Raw genomic sequence first — 21,378 nt, 5'->3', positions numbered from 1 at the left:
TATCGTTAATCGGTCAGAAAGCCGGCATAAGCAGTATTTCTTCCCATCCACTGAACTGTCCAGACTGGTGTAGGAGAATGACAAGGAAATTTGGGGTTACCATGCAATTTTTAAGGGATTATTTTTTGACAGTCAACTTTCCCTTAAAACCACAACTGCACTCAATCAATACGGTTGGGCTCTTCAATCTTTCCATGGCCAGGTCCTAGAAATATTTCTTGCCTGCAGAAGATTTTCATACCATTGTCCAAGCTTACATTTGGACTGTAATTTGCTTTATATTGGCTTGCCAAATTATGTTTTAAACGCCTGGCAGATTTTATAACACATGGCTGCCTGTTTGTTCCATGTCCATTCTGAGAGCATTTTCTCTCCTGTTTGCTGCAGCGTTTTGCGCTGTCTTCTGGTTGCAAAATGCATTGATCTTACTTTAAACATACAAGGGCCCCTCACGGAAGTGACCCTTTGCTCCTCTCAGAATAGGTATCAGAATATAAACCCTCCTCGTTCCTTGCGCTCTGCTGGTAGCCATTTTTCCCTGTATTCCCACATTTGAGGAACGTAGCCTACCCAGAAAAGAGACTTTTCCAATATTGACTCACCCTTACGGAAAAGGCTACCAAATGAGTTGTGCCTCATTACAGACTACAAGACATTTCAGCCAAAAAAAAATGAAGGCTAATCCCGTTTGCTTTTTCAGGCTTTTAAACATTTTTAAGTGTTTTATTGCTATGTCTGTTTATCATTTAACAATTATTATACATGTTTATTTTATAATACATTTAGAACAGTGTTAGAAATGTAAGCGGAATATTTAAAAAAAATTATAAATAAATAAATTCTTGTTCCATTACTTCTCCGCATCCACCTGGGATCTACTTTAGGACCCCCCTTCTCTTTCACCCTGTGGATTAGGGGAAGCAGGGAAGTTACTAACATTTTTTTCTTTGAATTTTCAGAGTCTAGGAATGGCATGACTGGAGCCTGCCTGCCTACCCCATCAGAAAAACCCTCCAGAAATCTTGGATTCCCTCTGCAAGTGCTGGAGCAATCCCAGGCACCCAGACTGGTAAGGCAGAAGGGCCTGGAGCAATTCACCCACTCCTTTCCAAAAGAGGACGGACAAAATCTATTTGCTGTTCTAGGAAACCGAAAGAATTGGACAGAGTATGGATGCTAATATAATGTACCCTAATAAAGTTACATCTTTTATTTATAGGCTTAATTATCATTCAGCAGTCACGCGATCAGCAATAGGAGGCCACAGAAAAATCAGCATAGCCTGATTGGTGAATATAGGTCAAGGACAATGTGAAGCCTTACAGTCTGGCGAGACGGTTCTCAGGGGACAGTTCCATCCTACTTCTGTGATATCATCCAGTATTGTCAAGTAATACGCAGACATCAGGTTAATTGTGAGCTGAAACCTAACCTACAAAAATGAGCGTTCCTGGCAGATTTTAAGTGTATTCTTTAAAGGTATACTGCCGTTTGTAGAACTACGATTGCAGCACACTTTTTAAATTAGCTTTCTAGATCCCCAACCTACTGTAGGAATCCTCTGAAGATAAATATTGAGTCCAGCAGCGAGTGAGCTCTTATGGAAGGGCTCCTCAGTATTGCATCCTATCAGTACATACTGTATCTTAATTCATTACAGGACAGAGTGCAGACATCATGAAACAGATGTTGGTTTCTGTGACTCAGAGCTTCTTTTTTGGGGGGTAATCTAGCTTTTGCTTTCCAGAGACAGTGCTCTCAAGTTGCATACACCATCAGGCTGATACAATAAAAGCACACGGAAAAGCCTTCCTGGCGCGCGCCCAGCCACCTCTCCTGGGCGCGTGATAGAATATTTAAATGAGGGGGTCGCTCTGCCAAGGAGGCGCTAGGGACAAATGTGCGCCCAGGAGAGGTGCCTGTCAGCGGGTTAGGAAGACGGACGCTCAATTTTCCTAGTATCACCTCCGGCACTTTTTTTTTTTTTGTTCCTCCAACTTAATATCATCACAATATTAAGTCAGAGGATGAACTGAAAAGCAGTATTTTCTGCTTTGCTGTACACGTTTTTGGGCTGTCCCGAAATTAGCGTCTGCTCTGGGCAGGCGCTAATTTCTGAGCGTAAAAAAATGTGTGAGTCAGGCGCACTATTTTTGGGGGGGGGGGGGGGGGGGGATCTGGGGAGAATAGCTAATAGCCTCCATCAACTTGCGTTTACATGCGATGAGTGCTATTGGTTTCACCTGGGGTTGGCCATGGGTTTTGGAAGCGCTAATCCCCTTATGGTCGCGTGTCCAAAACCCGTGTCCAACAGCGGATTAAACAGCGCGCTCAGCTGAGCGCGCTGTATTGTATTGGCCTGTATGTCGCACAAACCTAGCGCGTGCTCTGCGACTGCCGTCACCCCCCCTCCTTTCACATCTGGAAAATGGCACCCTCACGTACACCTTGCCCACTGACGCCGCCCGAACTGACCGCCTAGTCCTGCCTAAGGGTCCTGCCGGCCCTTTTGCTTTCACTTTTGCAGGTCAACACCTTTTTTTTTTTTTTAAAGGGGCTTCCAGGTAATTTGATCTTCTTTTAGAGGCGCTAGAGCAAACAGAGTCACCCTTTCCTGTGACTTGTGGGGAAAGTACTGAGAAGGATCTTTCACGGGGACTGCAGCAGTTCTCAGCTTCTGTGGCCTCTTTCCTATTTCTCATCAGGCGCCAAAATCTGCCAGATTTCAACATATTCTGAGTCACTGTGCCCAAACAATTGCTCATCCAATGTCCCCGTTTCCCACACCTGGCATCCATCATACCATGCCGCCTACACTATACTGCTTTCTCCAGCAATGTGCTAGCAAGTCCTCGTCAAGGAGCTCTCGCCGCCCAGTTCTTCTTGATAAGAAACTTTTATTTTCATCATGGGGGGGGGGAGGGGGTCTTAATTTTCAAAGCCATGTACGTGAATAATGAGCTATTCATTCATATGATCTGGGTGTCTTGATAACCGCCCTCCATCAAACCTGCAGGGTTGCGTTGTCTTCTGGGCTTTCAGCTGGTTTGTGGGGGGGGGGGGGAGCGAGGGGAGAAGTCCTGAGAACGGCACCCAGAGCATGAGGGGTTCACGTCTGCGCACATTATATTTCAGCAACTATTTTTTCACTGCACTAAGAGGGGGTGCACGAACACGTTGTACCCATCGTGTCTTCCAAACCTGCCCCAAAGTTCATGGGCAAAAGTAACCACAGACTTTGCACCAAGATAAACAAGTTTGAAAATGCCCCAAAATAATTTAACAAGGAGATTCTGGAAGACCCCCCCTCCCCCCCTGATCCCCTTCCAGCACATCCCAGGCTACGTGACATCATCACCTGCAATGTTTCACGGGAGACTGAGTCTCTTGAAAACTGAAATATCTCCTTGAGTCTCAATTTGTTTTTAAACTGATTTTTTTTTAGGGGGGGGGGGGGGGTGAAAGCAACAGAAATTCAACTAAATTAGAGGATAAGGGATTGTACTTTTTTACCTCACAGGATGGTGAAATATTTCCATCCATAGGGTTGGCCAGATGGTTCCAGGTCATTATGGACAGGCTGAGTCACTCCTTGCCAAAACTGGAACTGCCTCTCCGTAGAGACAATGGGGGCAAAAAGCCAGAACTGGCACAGCCTGTCCCTGGTTTCCTCCAGCCATTGGGTACCTCTGACCCTTCACCTCAGTTTAGCAGCACATGCCAGAAGACGCCCAACTCTGGGTCCCCGTGTGAAGAGAGAGCCACTTCTCCCTAAATACTCTGAGTGCGGGAGGATGACCACTCGGAATGTCCTTAGGCAGAAGCAGCTGCTAGGGCAAGGTTTTCTCTTGCACACGTGTGACTCTTTAAATACAAACACGTTTTCGGCAATAGCACGATTCTGGCAAACTGCATGGCGGGAACTGAGATGCCCTGTGTCTCTCTTAAATCAGAGTGGGTATTAGAGCTGATAGATCACATTCTAAATTAACATGCGGCTTTCACGTTTTATCAGATTCCAGTATTGTTAAAATAAATTCTTCCTGTAACATGGCAAGACTGATGAGGAAGTCTTTCAGTTTTACATTATATATTAAACAATTTTGGTATGTACTATTTGGACTCTGATGTTTTTAATTAAGTTAGTAATTAATAAATGTATCATTACTGCTCCTCTCCCATTCGCTGGAGTTTGTTTTGGTGCTTTTTTTGAGGGGGGCAAGATAGGGCTAATGTATGCAGCTTTTACCGAATGCTGTAATCTAATACTTTGAAGCTTGCCAGTACAGCAACATCTGTTATCATTTGGAATATGTTTTGTGAATTGTGTGCCTATGTGCACTTGAGGTAATTGAGTGATTGAGCACCTTGGCATGGATGTCGAATTAGTTGTGCGTCTTGTCTGGTCTACACACTTGTATACATTGTTGCCAGTTAAGAAACAATTGTGTCACTTTTCAAATAGCAACAATGTTCTCTTTCATTCTGCAAACAGCAACATTGTATTTATCCAGGTTCGTAGTCTTTACCAACACATTGTATTTAATGGATAGAGCTGGTACTATTATTGATCTAAGTGTTTTTCAGTGAATGTCAAAAGAAAATTTTTTGTCCAGTTAGTTTGCTCATGATTCATTATTTCTTGTCTGTTTAAGCTTTGTCTGATGCATGTACGTATGTTAAACAATTTTGGTATGTACTATTTTGAGTCTGTATTTTTAATTGTTAGAAATTAATAAAGGATTTTTCAATATTTTTTATACATTTATCATTTAGTGCTCCTCTCCCAACAATTGGGGTTTGTTTTGGTGTATACACACACACACACACTAAGCTACCTTGTAAAGAACGCAAATGTTTTTCTCTACATACATTTTGGATTCTTTAACATACCTCGTAGCTGTAAAATAATATTTACAAATGAATATTATATTGTCTCTTGAAGCCCCAATCTCTTTAAAACTAAATGTGCCACAAATGAAAAAAATCTAATCTGCTGAACATATGAAAACAGACTGCAGAAAAATCATGGTCAAAGTCATGCAATAATGTTCAATTATCACACATTTTAAGAGTTCAGCTTTAAAATATCCAGTGTCACAGCCTATTTTTCCAAATGGGGGATCTCAGGATTTGAATTCTGGCTTCAAACCAGTGGTGTTAATTCTGAGTTAGAAGAAGAGCTCCTTTAACAGTGAAGTTCCTCATATCCATCCCCTTACTACTCCAACCTCTTGCATGCCATCTTGCTCCAGGGAGAAACAGGCTGTGGTCCTGCAGAGTGCACCGTAGAGTGTAGAACCTTCACATATGGTGGCATCATTGGGATCCCAAACCCAATTCTGGACATAAGGTCAGAAGAAAGTTATTTGGAAAAAACAGTTTTTTGGTTTGTTTTTTTTTTAACTAGGGTTTTTGGGATTTAAACCTGCCACCCGCTGGCTTTCTTAATGGCCAAAAGCGGACAGCCTTATATATTTTAGTCACTTTTCATATAGACATTAAAAATATAAAAGTTAGGTATTTTTCTGTTCTTCCTAGTTAAGAACAGTCACTTCTTGTTGGTAAACAGTGCCCAGAAACTATAAGCCATAGCAGGAACCCACTGGGGAGGGGGAGGAATAATAGAGGAGGATTAAGTTTTAATTCAGCTGTTTGAGAATGTTATGTTAAAATATTAAAACAGGCTTTTAAATAGAAATGAGAGTCAGCAGCATGGGGTGATTGCAGGCTGGATCTTTGGTAGACAGTGCATCACAGGAACAACTAACCACAGATGCTGAACTATGGAAAGTACCATTGACTTTTCCTAAAATTGGCCATGATGACCAAATAATGTCCGACACTAAACTGCCTTGCCATCCAATAAAACCTGATAATGAACTAGCCAAGTAAAGTCTGACAATGACCTCTGATCAGAACCCAATCACAGCATGGTAGCAGCCCAATTACATCCAATCATGTATCTGAAAGACCTGACCACAAGATGCAAATCAAGCAGATGTCTATGAACTTGCGAACCAACAAGAGATGCTCATTACCCAAATGCCAGTCACTTATGAGCCAATGACAAGGTAGGTTCCACTCATGGTGATCAAATACAAAACCATGAGCACCGGAGCTCAAACTAGGAAAATTGCAACAAGCAACAGTAAGTGTTGAGAGCAGAAGGTGTTGCAGAGAGGGTCCTGGCAACACTGAGACATGCCCTAGTCAGACAAACTCAGGTGACATAAATCCTAGATGGGTGTTAGATATTTTATTTCTGCCTTCTGTATTAACGTCAATTATTCATACACAGAATGCACATATTGTTTTATTTTACTTTGACCTTACTGATGAGCTAGGTGGAACAAAGAAAACTTAAATAAATACAATAATTTGTAGTTAAATTATTTGTCCTGTTCACTCAATGTTTAACAGCTCAATACAAATTTTGAAGGCCAGTGCACATTCTCCATCACTGGATATTTAATAAAAGCAGTGCTCTAAATGGTAAACTATAGAATTTACTGGGATGGAAAACATATCAGTACTCATCCTGACTACCTTTAGTCAACTAGTTCTCTTGGATGAAAAATGACTAAAGAATTGGAAAACACAATGAGTAACCCAGTACAGACACAACTCTGCCCACCTCACATTATATGTTGTACTTAAAAATATGAGGGATGTGTAACCATAAAATTCAAGCTGTTTCAAAAGTTCACAAAGCCATGTAAATCAATTAAATGCTGTTTTATTCGAAGGCTCCAAACAGACAAGAGCTCAATCAAGGTACAGACTGTACTTTATGGTTACATATCCATCTCATTATTCGCATCTGCATGTGTAACATGTAATAAACCCACTTCCATATCTCGAAGAAATCTTCTATACCAGTGCACAATGCATTAAGTGGAACCTAAAACCTCAACCTAATGGGATGAGGCAAACAGACTATGGACCTCTGGTCTTCTTTCAACTACGTAAGAATACATCATATAGATTTAAAAAGTCAGTGATTTCCATTTAGATACAATTTGGACCATGTAGTGAATAAGTTCAGGTAGTTCATAGTTACAAACTACATAAACCTAGAAGTAATGAGAAATATTTCTTGAGTGAGAGCAGACACCGTACAGCAAACCTTGTGCTCATTTTGAGACCATCTATGCATGACAGCCACCTGGCAACTAGGACCGCCTACTGAATGCGCCATATTATGTCTCAGAAATCTTACACTATAAATTACACGATGGAATAAGACCTCCTGCCAGTAAAAAAAACAGATGTTTATAACCCAATGGTGATCTTAATTGGTAGGTTTCATCTTATTGGTCCTTTCTAGCCATACAATTCCTTAAACTGTTCTGCCAACACACTGTTTCCAATCATTCTCATGCTGAACTCATTAGCTTTATTGCCACTTGGGAGAAATAACGACCAGATTCAATCTGAAACCTGAGGTGAAACACTGTTTTTGTACTTCTATTAAGACCTTTTCTGTGATATCACTCTGCCCCACCAGTCTCCTGAATGAAAAGCAACAAAGTCCATTCATGGACTGGATCACCGCTGGGTACAATTTGTTTTTCAGAGGTACAGCACATGGTCTTAGAGGGTTCTCTGAAGAATCCAGGTGGCTAGAGAACCTATTAAGCCAGACTCCAGTCAAGTGACAGAAAGTGATCAGTTCTCAGAGCTGGCATTTTCTCTTGATTAATCTGTAAACTACCGTTCTTTGTTTCAAAAACAGAAGGAAAAGCCAACAATAACCTCCAGCTACGAAGCATGAGATATCAAGACTCTGCCTGTGAGTTGAAATTCACACATTTCCCAAGACAGGAATTATGCAAATGTTTTACATGTTGCTTTATACAGTGTCAAAAATGTATTTTTGATATGTTCGAGAAATAAAATAATGCAGTATGAAGATAATTTCTCCATGCTCACCTGTACATGAGAAATCATCCACACGGATATAGCCAGGCATGCAGTCACAGCGGTAAGCTCCAGGTAGATTAACACAAATTGTATTGGCATGACAGTAATGCATCTCTGCAGCGCACTCGTCAATGTCTGAGAAAAAACAGAGACAGTATGAATGCACTTAGGAGGAAAACCAAAGAGTTAAAAAAAAATATATAACATTTCTTAAACCGTGCATGGGCTACTCCAAAAACAAAATTTCCTATAAATAAATTGTATGGGAAATGTGGAAAGAGCATGTTATTAATTGGAAGCACAAATTCAACAGATGGAGCAAATGTACTGTTCAGATTCTCTTTATTAAAGAATGCGTTGGGATGGGTGTGTGAAACCCTTGTGTTATCCCAGCAGATTTCCAGCTTTCAATATGACCTTATAGATTTCATAGACCAGGTGGCAGGGCTCTTTATCCCAGTGCAAAGTTGTTGTGTCATTTTCACTGGGTACATCTAACCATGAATGTCAGTTCTTTGATTTGGCGTGACATTAATTATTTGACCTGACTCCAGACTCGGACGTACTGTTAGCCCAAGGGGATGTGGAAAATGGGCACAGTTCCCTGCTTAGAAGGGCAAAGTGATTGACACAATTTCAAGGAAAAGGAAACTAACCTAGCTGTGGAAGCCACCCCCCCACCTCTACAGAATCAGAACATCTGCCCATTTGCACCATCCAAGTCAAGGCATCACTGTGTAAACGTTCTCTACCACAAGGCAAGAGCAGGCAGCTTAGGGGAAAATAAAGACAATTTTCAGCATCTTTGAAATATTTTTGTGCTTTTCTAGAGGGAATCTTTCACAGCAAATGTGTGATTTCTCTCAGCATTTGCTCTCAATACTTGCAATGTTTTTGCCGATAAAGGTTATATTGAACTCCTGATGAAGTGGACAGTACGGTGGGAAAGCGAATGTCTCAGACACTGCCCAGATGTGTAAAACCCACAGGAAACCAAGCGCACCTCCTCCACCCTCTGGGCCCCACCTGCATCTCTCTCCCCTGTGGAGAAAGCAGACCTTGTACAAAAGTTGGGAATCGGCTCACGGGCCCGGCTGCTTGAAGAGCCACAGACCTGGACAACAGGGGTTGGCAGTAAAATCTCCCTCAGTTTCAGGAAGTCACCCATTTGGAGAACAACTTTTGGGAAGCCTGAACATTCTTCATTTAATGAGTTCATTGGTAGTTGTATGGGAATGGGACATGGACACCAACTTAATTTGAGGAGGTAATTCTCAAAAGCATTTACGTGCATCAACCGTGATTGTATGCATTTTAAATGGGCTTTCTGAAAATTACCCATGGGAGTACACACGGAATTTTTTTCTCCTATACTTTTATGCATGCTTGAAAGAGGCATTCCTGGAGTAGAGTTGGGAGATAGGAAGACAATTTACATGCATATACTTTTGATTTTCAAAAGTATATGCACATAAATATTTGCATGTGCATTTATTCCTGCTCCCTAGCAGGTTTGAATGTGTGCACATATTCCGCACACGAGTACAAGTGTGCCCATTAATTTTCAAAGCGGATTTACACGTTTAAGTCTGCTTTGCATACTAGGGCTGAAGCCTGCAATTATTTTCTATATGGGGACTTCAGCTCCATGTGGGCATTTATAGAAAATTGCCCTTTAAAAGTATTGTGTGTGTCCCAAATGTTGCGCCTCTAGCATTTACTAAAGCAAATACTTTTCAGCTGAACAGAGTAGGCTGCATTACTGTGTCATAGATGTGTATACTCATCTACTGCTGTTTGTACATATGGCAAAGCATCAATTATGCAAAATTCTAGAGCTTTGTAAATAGTCAAATATCTAAAGATATCAAGTCAGCAACACTTTTTTCTCATTTCAACCAGGTTGGGTGATAATTGTCTTCCTTCTACAGAGGTTTTTGGCTGTGCATGATTCCCTGTACACTTCTAAACTTTGCAGAATAAAGGCTTTAATGAATGACAATGTTTTGTGCAGAATACAGAAGCTTCGGCTGTTGCCCCGGCAGTTTTGTGAAGGTGTTAAAAAATAATCTTTTTGACCTTGATTGACACAGAAATTTATACTGAAAAAACAAGAATGTTTGCAATTTCAAAAAATTAATATCTTGTATTAAAGTGAAACCCACAAAATATGACCCACTAGTAAATCAAGAAAACTGCAGATATTTATATCTGAATATTTTTGTTATAAAATACTGAAAAACATTTGTACAAATTCCAGACTACAAACAACCAATATATGTATTGTAGTCTTTTCATTTAACAGTGTGAATAAATACAGGAAATTGTTTAACCAAAATAAGTTAAATCAACATTTCCCTGCCTAAAATAACGAGTTCCAGTAGTTGTATTGACCCAGCGACCCCCCCTTTCAGGACATTTCCCTGTAGAAGGCAGGGAGCCGCCTCGGAGTACTGCAGAGTAGGGAAAAATTGGCTGCAGATGTGGATTTGAATTCTTCCAGTGGGGGAACAGCACAAGGCAGTACAACCCATGGGAACAAACAAGTCCACACATCAAGTATTGTGTTCCAAAACAAATAGTAAAGCAGTACAACAGTAGGAAAGAAAACAGGAAAAGCAGTTCTTCACAAATAGCGATAGACAGACGGTCCCAAGCAGTCAGTACAGAAAATTCACCAGAAATCCATTTCTTAGGCTGCTTGAGTAACAAGTGCAGGAATATGGTTCTCCTTTGCTCCCTATGGAGCTTTAAATCCACTTCTCCCACAGACAACTGGTGTGACATTACCTGGTTGGTTGCACTCAGCCACCAGATGATTTTCCTTCTCTCTTCAAACTTGGAAAAGGAACTTTCCCGGACACCGGGGTCATTGAGCCCCTCCTGGAGCTCCCTCCAAATCTTGAGAGGGTAAACAGACTCATTGGACAGAAAAGGCAAGTCAGCCCTCTCCTGAAGCCCTAAAGAGCACATGAACTTGCTGCCTCTCTCCAGTGCCCGAGATGAAGACGTTTCCCAGTGACTTAGTTGTCGCCTCTAACCCACCCTGTTGGAGCACGATACCTTACTATCACTCAACACTTTGGTATATCCCCCTAGAAGCTCCCATGAAAGGAAATGCCCACAATAGGAACTAGAGAAGCTTAGGACCTGTTTGGTCTTGAAAGCTCACATACCACACCTAAAACAATGCCCATTTTTTCTCTGCCACTGGTAATGTCTTCCCTCCATGTCCTCCACTGTTTCTTACTTCTGCCATTACTGCACCTTCTCAGCTCCTGCCTTAAACATCCCACAGTCTCTCCTTTCAGTGACTGAGCAGCCTTCTTCTTAATTGTGACACACACCTCTCGCTCACACACACACTCGCTCACACGCTCACACACCCCTCGCTCACACACTCACACACACCCCTCGCTCACACCTCTCGCTCACACCCCTCGCTCACACACACACTCACCCACACCCACACTCGCCCACACCCACACTCGCCCACACTCGCACACACACACCTCGCTCAGCACCGATGAATCAGAATGTGGGACGATGTAAGCAGGTGGCAAGGATTTCTCCTTTCATTGGTTGGAAAAAGGGCTAAGCACTGCATTCCTCTAACAGCCTAGCAAAAAGTACCTATCTGAAACTGCAGACATGCTGGCTTTGCTCGGTACATTCCTCTACCCACCTATTGAGTACTAGATTAAATAACATGTTCTCAAATATAGTTGGTAGTTGTGGCAAAAAAAAAAAAATAAGGTTTTATATGCACTGTGATTCTTTGTTTTGATTGAGATGTGTTCTTTCCCCAGAGAGAGTTAATTTCCTTTCAGCTGGCCTGCAGGTGGTATTTGACTTTTACAACACGGTAGTCCAAACTGAGGCTTAGGATGCTTACGCGACAGAAAGAAACTTGGACCAAACATTTCACAGTATCCTTAAGGAGCTTTAAGACTGACATCCTGCAGTGCCATTGATGAGAAAGATATTACTAGTCAGAAAGCTATTGCTAGTACTTTTTGCTATTCTGCTGCATGATTGGAAAAAGAAAAAGAGCACTATCCACTGCGGGACCACATCAATGGAATGCGCTCCTACCAGACATAAGACTCGAACCCAATCTACCAGAGTTCAAAAAAAGGTTAAAAACCTGGCTCTTCAGGCAAGCGTTCCAATTCCCAGAGTGTAACTAGGCACCTCCTCCTGTCTTTCAGATCCAACCATTGCAAGGTGTCACTAACACATTGACACTTAATTTCATACACGGACTTGGTTATTCGCAATAGCTATTTAACAGTCATCCTTTTCATATTATATTATTTAACCGATTACTTGCAGACTATATACGCTACTAAAGTTCCTTGTAAAATGTGAACACACACACTCAGCTCAAAACACAAATAATGTTATAATAATAATATTTGTTTGTTAAATACTATTGTTACTTTCACTGTTCCTTGTAATAATGTTCAATGGTTGATTGTTATTGTTCAATGTTCTATGTAAAAAACCCCAGTCTAACCTCCCAGACCAGGGCAACCTTTTCGTTACTTGTAAACCGGATTGATTTGTATTGCATACAGGAATTCCGGTATATAAAAATTAAAAATAAATAAATAAATAAATAAATAAATTGGTGTTTCAGTTGCAGCTCACAAATAGAAATAACTAGCCCTGAAGTTGCTAGAACTTTCCAGCCTTGGCTGGGAGTACAGAGAGAATTAATCTGTGTCCCAAGACTCTTATGGACAGCCTTTTCCTGACCACCCCAAGCATTAGAAAAGTACAGTAAAAGTATCTAGTTAGTATTTACTGAATGAATATTTATTTTACTTGTTAGTGTTTGCAAGTTAAATTTTCTGTTCACTGTTCCTGCTTTTTGCTAATAAACTCTTTAACTTATTATCTCAGTCTGTACTGTGACTGTTTCATGATCCCAGTATATTCTGTTATTTGGTCTGCAGATGCATTTCTAAGAACTGCATGACCCTTGGGTTTTATAGGGTCTCAATGCTTTTAGAAACCAACAGGGAATAGCTAATAGGCAGGGTATTTGACCAGAGGCAAGTAGGAACCTAGATGACAGACTGCCAGTGTAGAAGCACATGCATAGGTGCAAGCAGGCCTGGACAGTGCTTGACAGGACCCTCTGAGTGTCCAAAAAGTTTAGCTTAAATAGATGTCAGGGAAGTACTAAGGCATTACTACATGAAGTAATATAACTCAGGATCACATGAGGAATAGCATATGGTTACAGCCGGATCCCACGATTCCAGTTTCCCAAAGAAATATTCTAGCTTTTCCAGACTTGTCTTATTTATAATTAAGCAATCATGGGAAAGTATATATTTTTATATATAAACAAAATGTTAGAGCTATGTCTGCAAACAGCTCTGTAGAATACATTAGCTCTGAAAAACAGTGCAATAGAACTCAAATTGTGATTCATGTGTATAGATTGTGTGTCGCAGTTGAAATATTAAAGCTTATCTTCAGCTGGTCTTTTGAGGTGATAAAAGTACATGATTTATGCTTCTCCCCCAGGTTGGTGAAGTTGTTGTTTTCTTTTAAACAGGTATACTTATGGTCTTTAGAATGAAACGTGACACAGCATAATGAAGCTCCACATATCACCAAACTCCATCTGCCTGCACCATGTCAAAGGCAACAAGCACAAAGCTTTTGGGACAAAACTTTGCATTGATGTAATTATACTGGCAAACAAAGAGGGCGGCAGTGACAGGGTAAATAACAGATTACCGCACAAGATAATAAAATTTCATTATGCAGAATGCCACGATATAATTAAGTGATAACACTCCGTGTCTTATGGGGATATACATCTCCTGCACTAGGAAGATAAAGCCAAGGTGTTCACATAGCACAACATATTTATTCCTGGGGATATGCTTATTAAAATGGGGGCTTGGTTAGATTTGCTTTACAAGTAAACCTAAGAATTTTAATGATGGAAAATCAGTTGCAAATTGTGGAAGCCATGACAATCTTCGTATGCCCCAGCTACAACCAATCGGTGAAGACCGGCACCCCCCCATCAGGAGCCAAGAATTAGAACCCGGATTGTGAGATCGATTATCAGCTATCTGCATGCATCAGAAGAGACCTGTGTGGCTTCAGAGGCTCATACGCTAAAACGCCTTTCTTCTGGTCCTTTGAAAGGTATCATGACCTACGTAGGTTCCACCATTCTTCTGGACCAGTACAGCTACTGCAACTTCACTTACATCCAAATTCACTTAGGGCCAGATTTTAAATGTCACGCGTGCGGGGTACGTTTGTGCGCGCTACCCGGCGCGCACAAACGTACGCCCGATTTTATAACACGCGGGCACTGCCGCGCGCATGTTTTAAAATCCGGGGGTCGGCGCACGCAAGGGGGTGCACACTTATGCACCTTGCGCGCGCCGAGCCCAAGGGAGCCCGGATGGCTTTCCCCCTTCCCTCCCAGGCCGCTTTGAAATCAGAGCGGCCTTGGAGGGAACTTTTTTGTTTTTTTAGCTCCCCCCCCACCTTTCCCTCCCTTCCCCTATCTAACCCACCCCCCAGCCCTATCTAAATCCCCCCCACACACACACACACCTTGTTTCGCCTGCCTCTGGCCAGCTGCAGGCACGCGAACCTCCGGCACAGCCGCTATGCTGGAGGACTCGGGACCGCCCCCGGACCGACGCCCCACCCCCGGACCACCCATTTTTGGCCGAGCTTATGCAAAATAGGCTCGGCCCACGCAGGGATAGGTTTTCGGGGGGGTTACACGCGTATGACCCGGGGCTTTTATCCCACAGACACAGAATGGGGTTAAAAAAAAGCCTTAAGGGAATCAAGCCCTTAGCAGGGGCAAATATGCAAAAGAAAGTCATTTGTTTCTAAACCGTTTACTGCAAGCATATTTTCTGGACAGAAACTGAATTTCTTCCATGGTTTACAGATGCTTGGAAAAGACCCTTTTGAACCCTGCTGCTGCTACCTGGGATTGATATTGCCAAGAAAAACCTTTTGTCTTTTCAAGCTTGGAGATATGAGCAACCTGACTTATTTATAACTCTGCCGCATATGAGGATAAGATCGAACCTACAGTTAAGATAAGGATAAGATAAGGTGTACCTACAGTTTTACCCCTGAACTCAAATATTATCTTAAATGACTCCTCTTAAATTTCATGGAGCATATATAAATTAGTCAGTGCAGTGATTGAATTATGGACAACTGATTTTGGCTACTTGACCTTCTTTGACGCTCCTGTGTTGGGAGCATGGTCAGAGCTTCCTCCACTCAATTCCTAGTGCTGAGCAATGCATTTCAAGATGGTGACTCGGCATAATCAAAGATGGATAAGAAGGGTCATGTATATTGTGATGAAGCTGAAAATTTATTAAACAAATATGAGTGGAGTGTGTGGCCTAAAAATCTGTGTAAAGGGGATTTAATTATTTTTTCCCAAAATTTCCAGGGCCTCTGATTTGCATTCTCTTAACACAGGATGCTCTTATTTTTATCATGCTTGACAAATACCTTTCTGCCAGAAATTGTTGTAGGTAATCAAGAACATAAGAATCACCAAGCTGGGATCAGACCAATGGTCCATCTAGGCCAGCATCCTGTCTCCGACAGTTACCCCAGTCAATAAACAATATTTATATTTCAGATGAATAAATGGATACAATTTATTTATAGGCATTTGATATTCTGCCTTTTTCCATGAGTGGCCTTCAAGCAAGGTGCATTACAAAACAAGTTTTAACTAATAATTACAGTACTTTGGTTGAAGGTCATTTACAATCAAAGATGGATCAGATTTACAGTGGACAGCAATGAGAGGCCAGCATGTATAATTTACTTGACAGTTCGGGTAGGTTGGAAAGATTGAATGTCTCTGCTGAGGGGACTCTAAGATAAGAGGTAGCCAAGGAGCCTTGCCTTAGCATTTTTCCTGAAAGTGAGGCAAGGGGGCTTGAGGCATTGGGGGGGGGGGGGGGGGGGGTAGCAGTAACTTGTTCCAGATTTTTGGAGCATAACAACTGAAGGCACAAAGTATCGTACAGGAAAGTGTAGCCAAAGCTAGAAGAGGGGAGGAAAAAAAAAAGTCATTTCAGAAGATCGGAGTTCTCTAATGGGAGTGTAGGGGAAAAGAAGAAAGAAAATACATAAGGTATGTTATCAGTTTGCTCAGTAGCTAAGAACATGCCATGCTGGATCAGACCAAGGGTCCATCAAGCCCAGCATCCTGTTTCCAACAGAGGCCAAACCAAGCCACAAGAACTTGGCAAGTACCCAAACACCAAGAAGATCCCATGCTACTGATGCAATTAATAGCAGAGGCTACTCCCTAACTAAACTTGATTAATAGCAGTTAATGGACTTCTCCTCCAAGAACTTATCCAAACCTTTTTTGAACCCAGCTACACTAACTGCACTAACCACGTCCTCTGGCAACAAATTCCAGAGCTTTATTGTGCGTTGAGTGAAAAAGAATTTTCTCCGATTAGTCTTAAATGTTAGGAGAATACTAATGTTAGAGAATAATCGAAGACTGCTCCAAGACTAAACTGGAATGCAAAGCATATCTGTGCCATATCAGAAACAGAAATACTGCCAAAATTATTTTAAATTATGCAAACAATTCAAGACAAATTATAAGGTTTTCCAACTCTTACTGGTTTGTACGACATTCCTAAGCTGAAATAAGTTGCAGGCAAGCATCAAGAAGCTTTTTGTTCACACCAACCACAGTGGATATCTGTAAATCAACAATGTCAAAAAGAACAGACTCCTGTGCCAGTGCTGACATATCCCCCTATATTAGGAGATACTTAACTCCGGCCCTCGAGGGCCACAAAGAGGTCAGTTTTTTCAGAGTAACAAAAAATATATCCAATAAATATTCATTGTGGACACCCTGAAAACCAGGCCTGTTTGCAGCCCAGGAGGACTGGAGTCGAGTATCCTTAATCTAATCGGTATGTACAGCAAAGTGGGGATCACAGAAGGACAGATTCCCCCCCCCCCCCCACCCACACCCCGATAAGTTTTACAGTCCTCAGAAGCAGTGACTGTTAGTTGCAAGCAAGGATAAAACGCACAAGAAGTCAAATATCTTTGGTCAAAAAAACAAAAAGTAGACCTAAGGCTTAAAGCCAGCAAAGGAAGAGCTACAGGAAAGAAGCAAGTGAGCTGATGATCTGAAGAACTCTGATCCAGCAGTGATGTGGCAAATTGCTAGCCATGCCTACAAATGGATTCTGAATACAGTGGAAATCATCAGCACATTAATATGGTCACCGATGTGCTTCTCTGTAATAGAAGCACTAAAACTGCCTTTTACTTAGGCAGTTGTCACCGTGTAGTACAAGCCAGCGATAATAAGATGGCTAGAATAAAATTAGTGATAATGCCTATGCAATCTTATCTAACCAATGCATTACTTTCAATCCTCTTAACAGATCCAGAGTACTCCATTTATTTCAGATGCATTCTGCTCATTGCTAATGACAAATGACACATGTCACTTACATCTCAAAGTGGCCAGGAAAAAAAAAAAAATCTCCCACCACTTCCCATAGAAACATAGTCAGTGATGACAAGACGGTCCATCCAGTCTGCCCGGCAAGTTGCTTAGGATGGTAATTGCAGCTTACCCTCACATTTTCTGAAGAGGGTAGAAACTGCCGCTCCATGCAGGTTAGCCCCGCGTTTCTGTTAATGGTGGTAACTACTGCTCCATGAAGAAATGTAAGAGGTTATATTCCATTCCTTCATTTTCACATTTTAGAGGAAACGGAGGAATCCCTGTTGCGTTAAGGGAAGCCTGGATCACGTTTCTGCAAATAAGGCATGTCTATTTCCTAAATGTCTTTATCATTTTACAATTCTTCCTTTAAACGTCTTTTTAGTAGATTCTTGTTTAGATTTAAATCATTAGAAAAACTTCAAACGTTTTCAGCCACACTATGCCCTAAGTTGCAGCAAGTGAACCGTATTAAATAACGGAATCCATCTTCATTTAACCAAGGCTCGCTTTACCCCACCCTATCCTCTCTGCTCTCACTTGTATGACGAATGAATAATTTGCTCTTAACCCTACCTTACCCGGAGAAGTTACATTAAGCTGTCCAGTTCATCAGCATTCACATCTCGGCAGCCCCCACAATTCGTGTTTTTTGCTCTCCTGTTCTTCATCCTTAATGCTCATTCTGTGTCTGTGTCCTATCTACGTCCTGTGGTATTGACTAGCTTATGCCTTCAGATCCACACAGATGGTATCGTGCAATGATAAATTGAGGCAGACTACCCATATAATTGATCTAGAATCCCTGTGCCCTCGGCAACCTTCCACAGTGGCATTTTGAAGGACTCTATCACTCTGAAAATATTAAATGCTGATAAGAGAAAGCTTGTGATACACCAGCAGCATAATTGGTTTTTACCTTCCATAAACACTCGCAACATGTGTCTTGAAAACAAACAAGAAATTAAACATAATACCTGTAAACCTATTGCACAGTCTTGATTCACTACCACTTTACTGCTAGGATTGTTCATTCACTTCATGACTAATTAAAATGGTATAAAACAGCATGCAATTAATTGGAAAACACCACCCTATTGTGGTTAAAATGTATTTATTTATTTTACCTCTAGCTTGCCTATCTACCCTGTCAGGCATATTCTTCCCGTTTTGTGTCTATAGGAAAAATACAAGGAAGACAATTTTCAAGGTCATTTGCGCAAGCAAAGAGTGATTTAACCGCACAAGCTAGTCAACCGAAATGCGCCCTCCCTCAGCATGGCTAGAAGTCGCTGCATCGCATAATGTGCATGCCTTTAGCTGCGTGTAGGGGCAGCACTCCTGGAGGGCTCGTTTAGCTCAGGGGAGGAACGTAACACGTACACCCAGGATCTCTGAAAAAGTGCCCACACAAAAAAGCAGGCGCCAAGGTCCCTGGGGTGCTTTGTACCCTTCGCAAATTTCAAAGGGAAAGTGCGTATATACGCTCCCTTCGAAAACTGGTGTGCGGGTAAACAAAATGTACTGGTGACTTTGTCCCAGTGCAGACAGTAGGAAAATTGCCCCCCTAAGTGTATAGGCCTCTATATACCGACAATACCAAGACTGCATGCATGGGCTAGACCGCTTCTGTGCTTTTAAGCACTCACCCTACCACTCATTTAACCTCTCAGTCATCAACTCTTTATCCAGCCCGTTATTCAGCAAAAGCAGGCCTTTGCTGAATCATACGCCAGATGATCTTAAATCAACTCTATCACCAGTAACTCATTGACTCTTGCCTGCTTTCTCTCGATTCAGTCAAATGCTATATGTCCCACTTTAGCCCCAATTCCCAAGGCTTAACCTAACCATTCTCTACCAGCCATGTATCATAGTTCGATATATATATACCCTGGTTTGTTTCAACAGTTTCATGATCCTAGTTCTGTATTCCTCTGTTTTATGTAATTGCACTATTTGAGGCACTGTTATTGTTGTTATGTAAACCGTTTTGATTTGTAACCTGTTACAAGAAATCCGGTATATAAAACTGTTAAATAAATAAATCTTATGAAGCCTTGTGGAACTGGCTAATAAAGTCCATGATGAAACACTGAAAGCGGTGCTGTTACCAGAGCAACCCGAGCTCTTTTTTTTTCCACAGTTTACACATCAGCAACAAACACTTCTCGAGCTATGATGCTGGTAAGGCATTTAGTTGTCAAAGAGATAGTACGTATATGAACTCTTCCAAGTCGGTTTGATGCCTAAAGCAACTTTTTCTATGCTTGCATTTCTTGGCGCCACCCTTCCAAGCCAGGCCTGCATTTACCCCTCTATTATAGATAAGAGGATAAGGAATGGGCCAGTAGATAAGCTAGGATGTTGGCCTGAAATTCAAGAGATAAAAAAACAACAACAAAAACCCTCACGACATTTATATAGAGGCTATTCTTGTACATTTGGAAAATTTTTACTTTCATGTCATCTAATCTATCATGAGTACCAGAAATAAGTACATGAAAGTTACTTTCGGAACATGGCTTCTTTGCCAAAGACTAGTTTTTAGCACTAATATGGCTGACCACCCTTGACCACCTCCTACCTTCCAGGATACCACTATTTGAATTCATCCTATTTCCAGTCACATTGTACCAGATGTAAAGCATGGCTTGGAAACATTTCTTTCTCCTCATTAAATCTTACACAGTACAACATGATTTATTATTTGATTTATATTCTGCTTTTTCAGGCACTTCAAAGTGGATTACATTCAGGTACTGTAGGTATTTCTTTCTCTCCCCAGAAGGCTGACAACCTAACAGGGTCATTTATCCAAATGCGTTAGGGCATTATTGCGCGAGTCAGGGCCCAAACGCCCTTGTTAACGCCGTAATGCACGCGATAAATACCGCTTCGCGACACGCGTACGCAATTTTAAAATTAGTATTCGTGTGGGAGGAGTTTGGGTGGAGTGAATGGAAATGAGGGGTGGTTAAAGTGGCGTGCAATAAGGTGACGCACAGCAACGCAGGTTTTAACACCGGAAATAACTACACATTTTCGCTGTGCGTTATGCCTATGTTAGCTGCAAGTTACTGGCCGAGACAGTATTTTTCACAAATGCCGATTCGGCAGAGAAGAGAGGGGAGGGGAGGAGAGAGACAGAGCTTCTGTAAAGGCTCACTTATAACTGAACTTTCTATACCACTGTAAGAGGGGGGCACTAGTAACTCGGGGTAAGTTGGGTTTTTCAGGGCAGTTTTACATGCAGAGTCATAGCTAGGTAGAGAGTAAATGGTACAAATCTTTTACCTTTTCTTAAATCACATTAAATCTTCACTGATGGTAACTGCGCTGTTCGTACGTATGGCTGCGCAGGAAAAACTGCCCCCAAACCTACCTCACCCCGAGTTACTAGTGCCCCCCCTCTTACAGTGGTATAAAACGTTCAGTTACAAGTGAGCCTCTACAGAGGTTCTCTCGCTCTCATTATTTCCCTCTAAATATAGCGAAAATAGTGCCCTTGATAAAAAAAAAGGGAGAGGTATTTACCACAACACTCTCTCACTCTATTTCTCCCCCTCCCTTCTCTATTCGTGATAAAAACCTTTTCAGCTGGTACCGCGGCTGTGATAGATTACTCAGTGTGCGATGTGAAAACAACATGGAACCTGGATAGGCCAGTGTCAGAGACAGAACGCTGGTTTGATGGATCACTGGTCTGACCCGATACGGCACTTCTTATGGTCTTATGTTCTTAAATTAAAAGTACGTCAAACGCCTTGCACATAAGGAATGTGGACTGTTAATCCAAAACAATTTTTTTTTTTTATAATAATTTTCTAATTGTTCATTTTCCTCATTCTCAGAAATGAAGGACCTCATTCACCCAAATTAATTTCAATCTCTGAAGAATGCCTAGCTGGGACATAAACAAAAAACAA

The 21,378-nt window shown here is 41.6% G+C and overlaps 1 protein-coding gene across 6 annotated transcripts in view; it reads right to left on the bottom strand.

Moving 5' to 3' along the window:
• The window catches only part of NELL1 (neural EGFL like 1), a 387,142-nt gene that overhangs the window by 164,821 nt on the left and 200,943 nt on the right, over positions 1–21,378 (bottom strand). For all 6 annotated transcript variants that reach the window (XM_029582536.1, XM_029582539.1, XM_029582538.1 and 3 more), the window contains one exon: positions 7,936–8,061. In XM_029582536.1, the coding sequence (XP_029438396.1) occupies positions 7,936–8,061 (126 nt within the window). The remainder of the gene's footprint in view (positions 1–7,935; positions 8,062–21,378) is intronic.

The sequence above is a fragment of the Rhinatrema bivittatum genome, chromosome 17 (genome assembly GCF_901001135.1).
Source record: "Rhinatrema bivittatum chromosome 17, aRhiBiv1.1, whole genome shotgun sequence".
Lineage (NCBI taxonomy): Eukaryota > Metazoa > Chordata > Amphibia > Gymnophiona > Rhinatrematidae > Rhinatrema > Rhinatrema bivittatum.
Note: the sequence above shows the minus strand (reverse complement) of the source record. Positions and strands in the feature narration are given on the sequence as shown.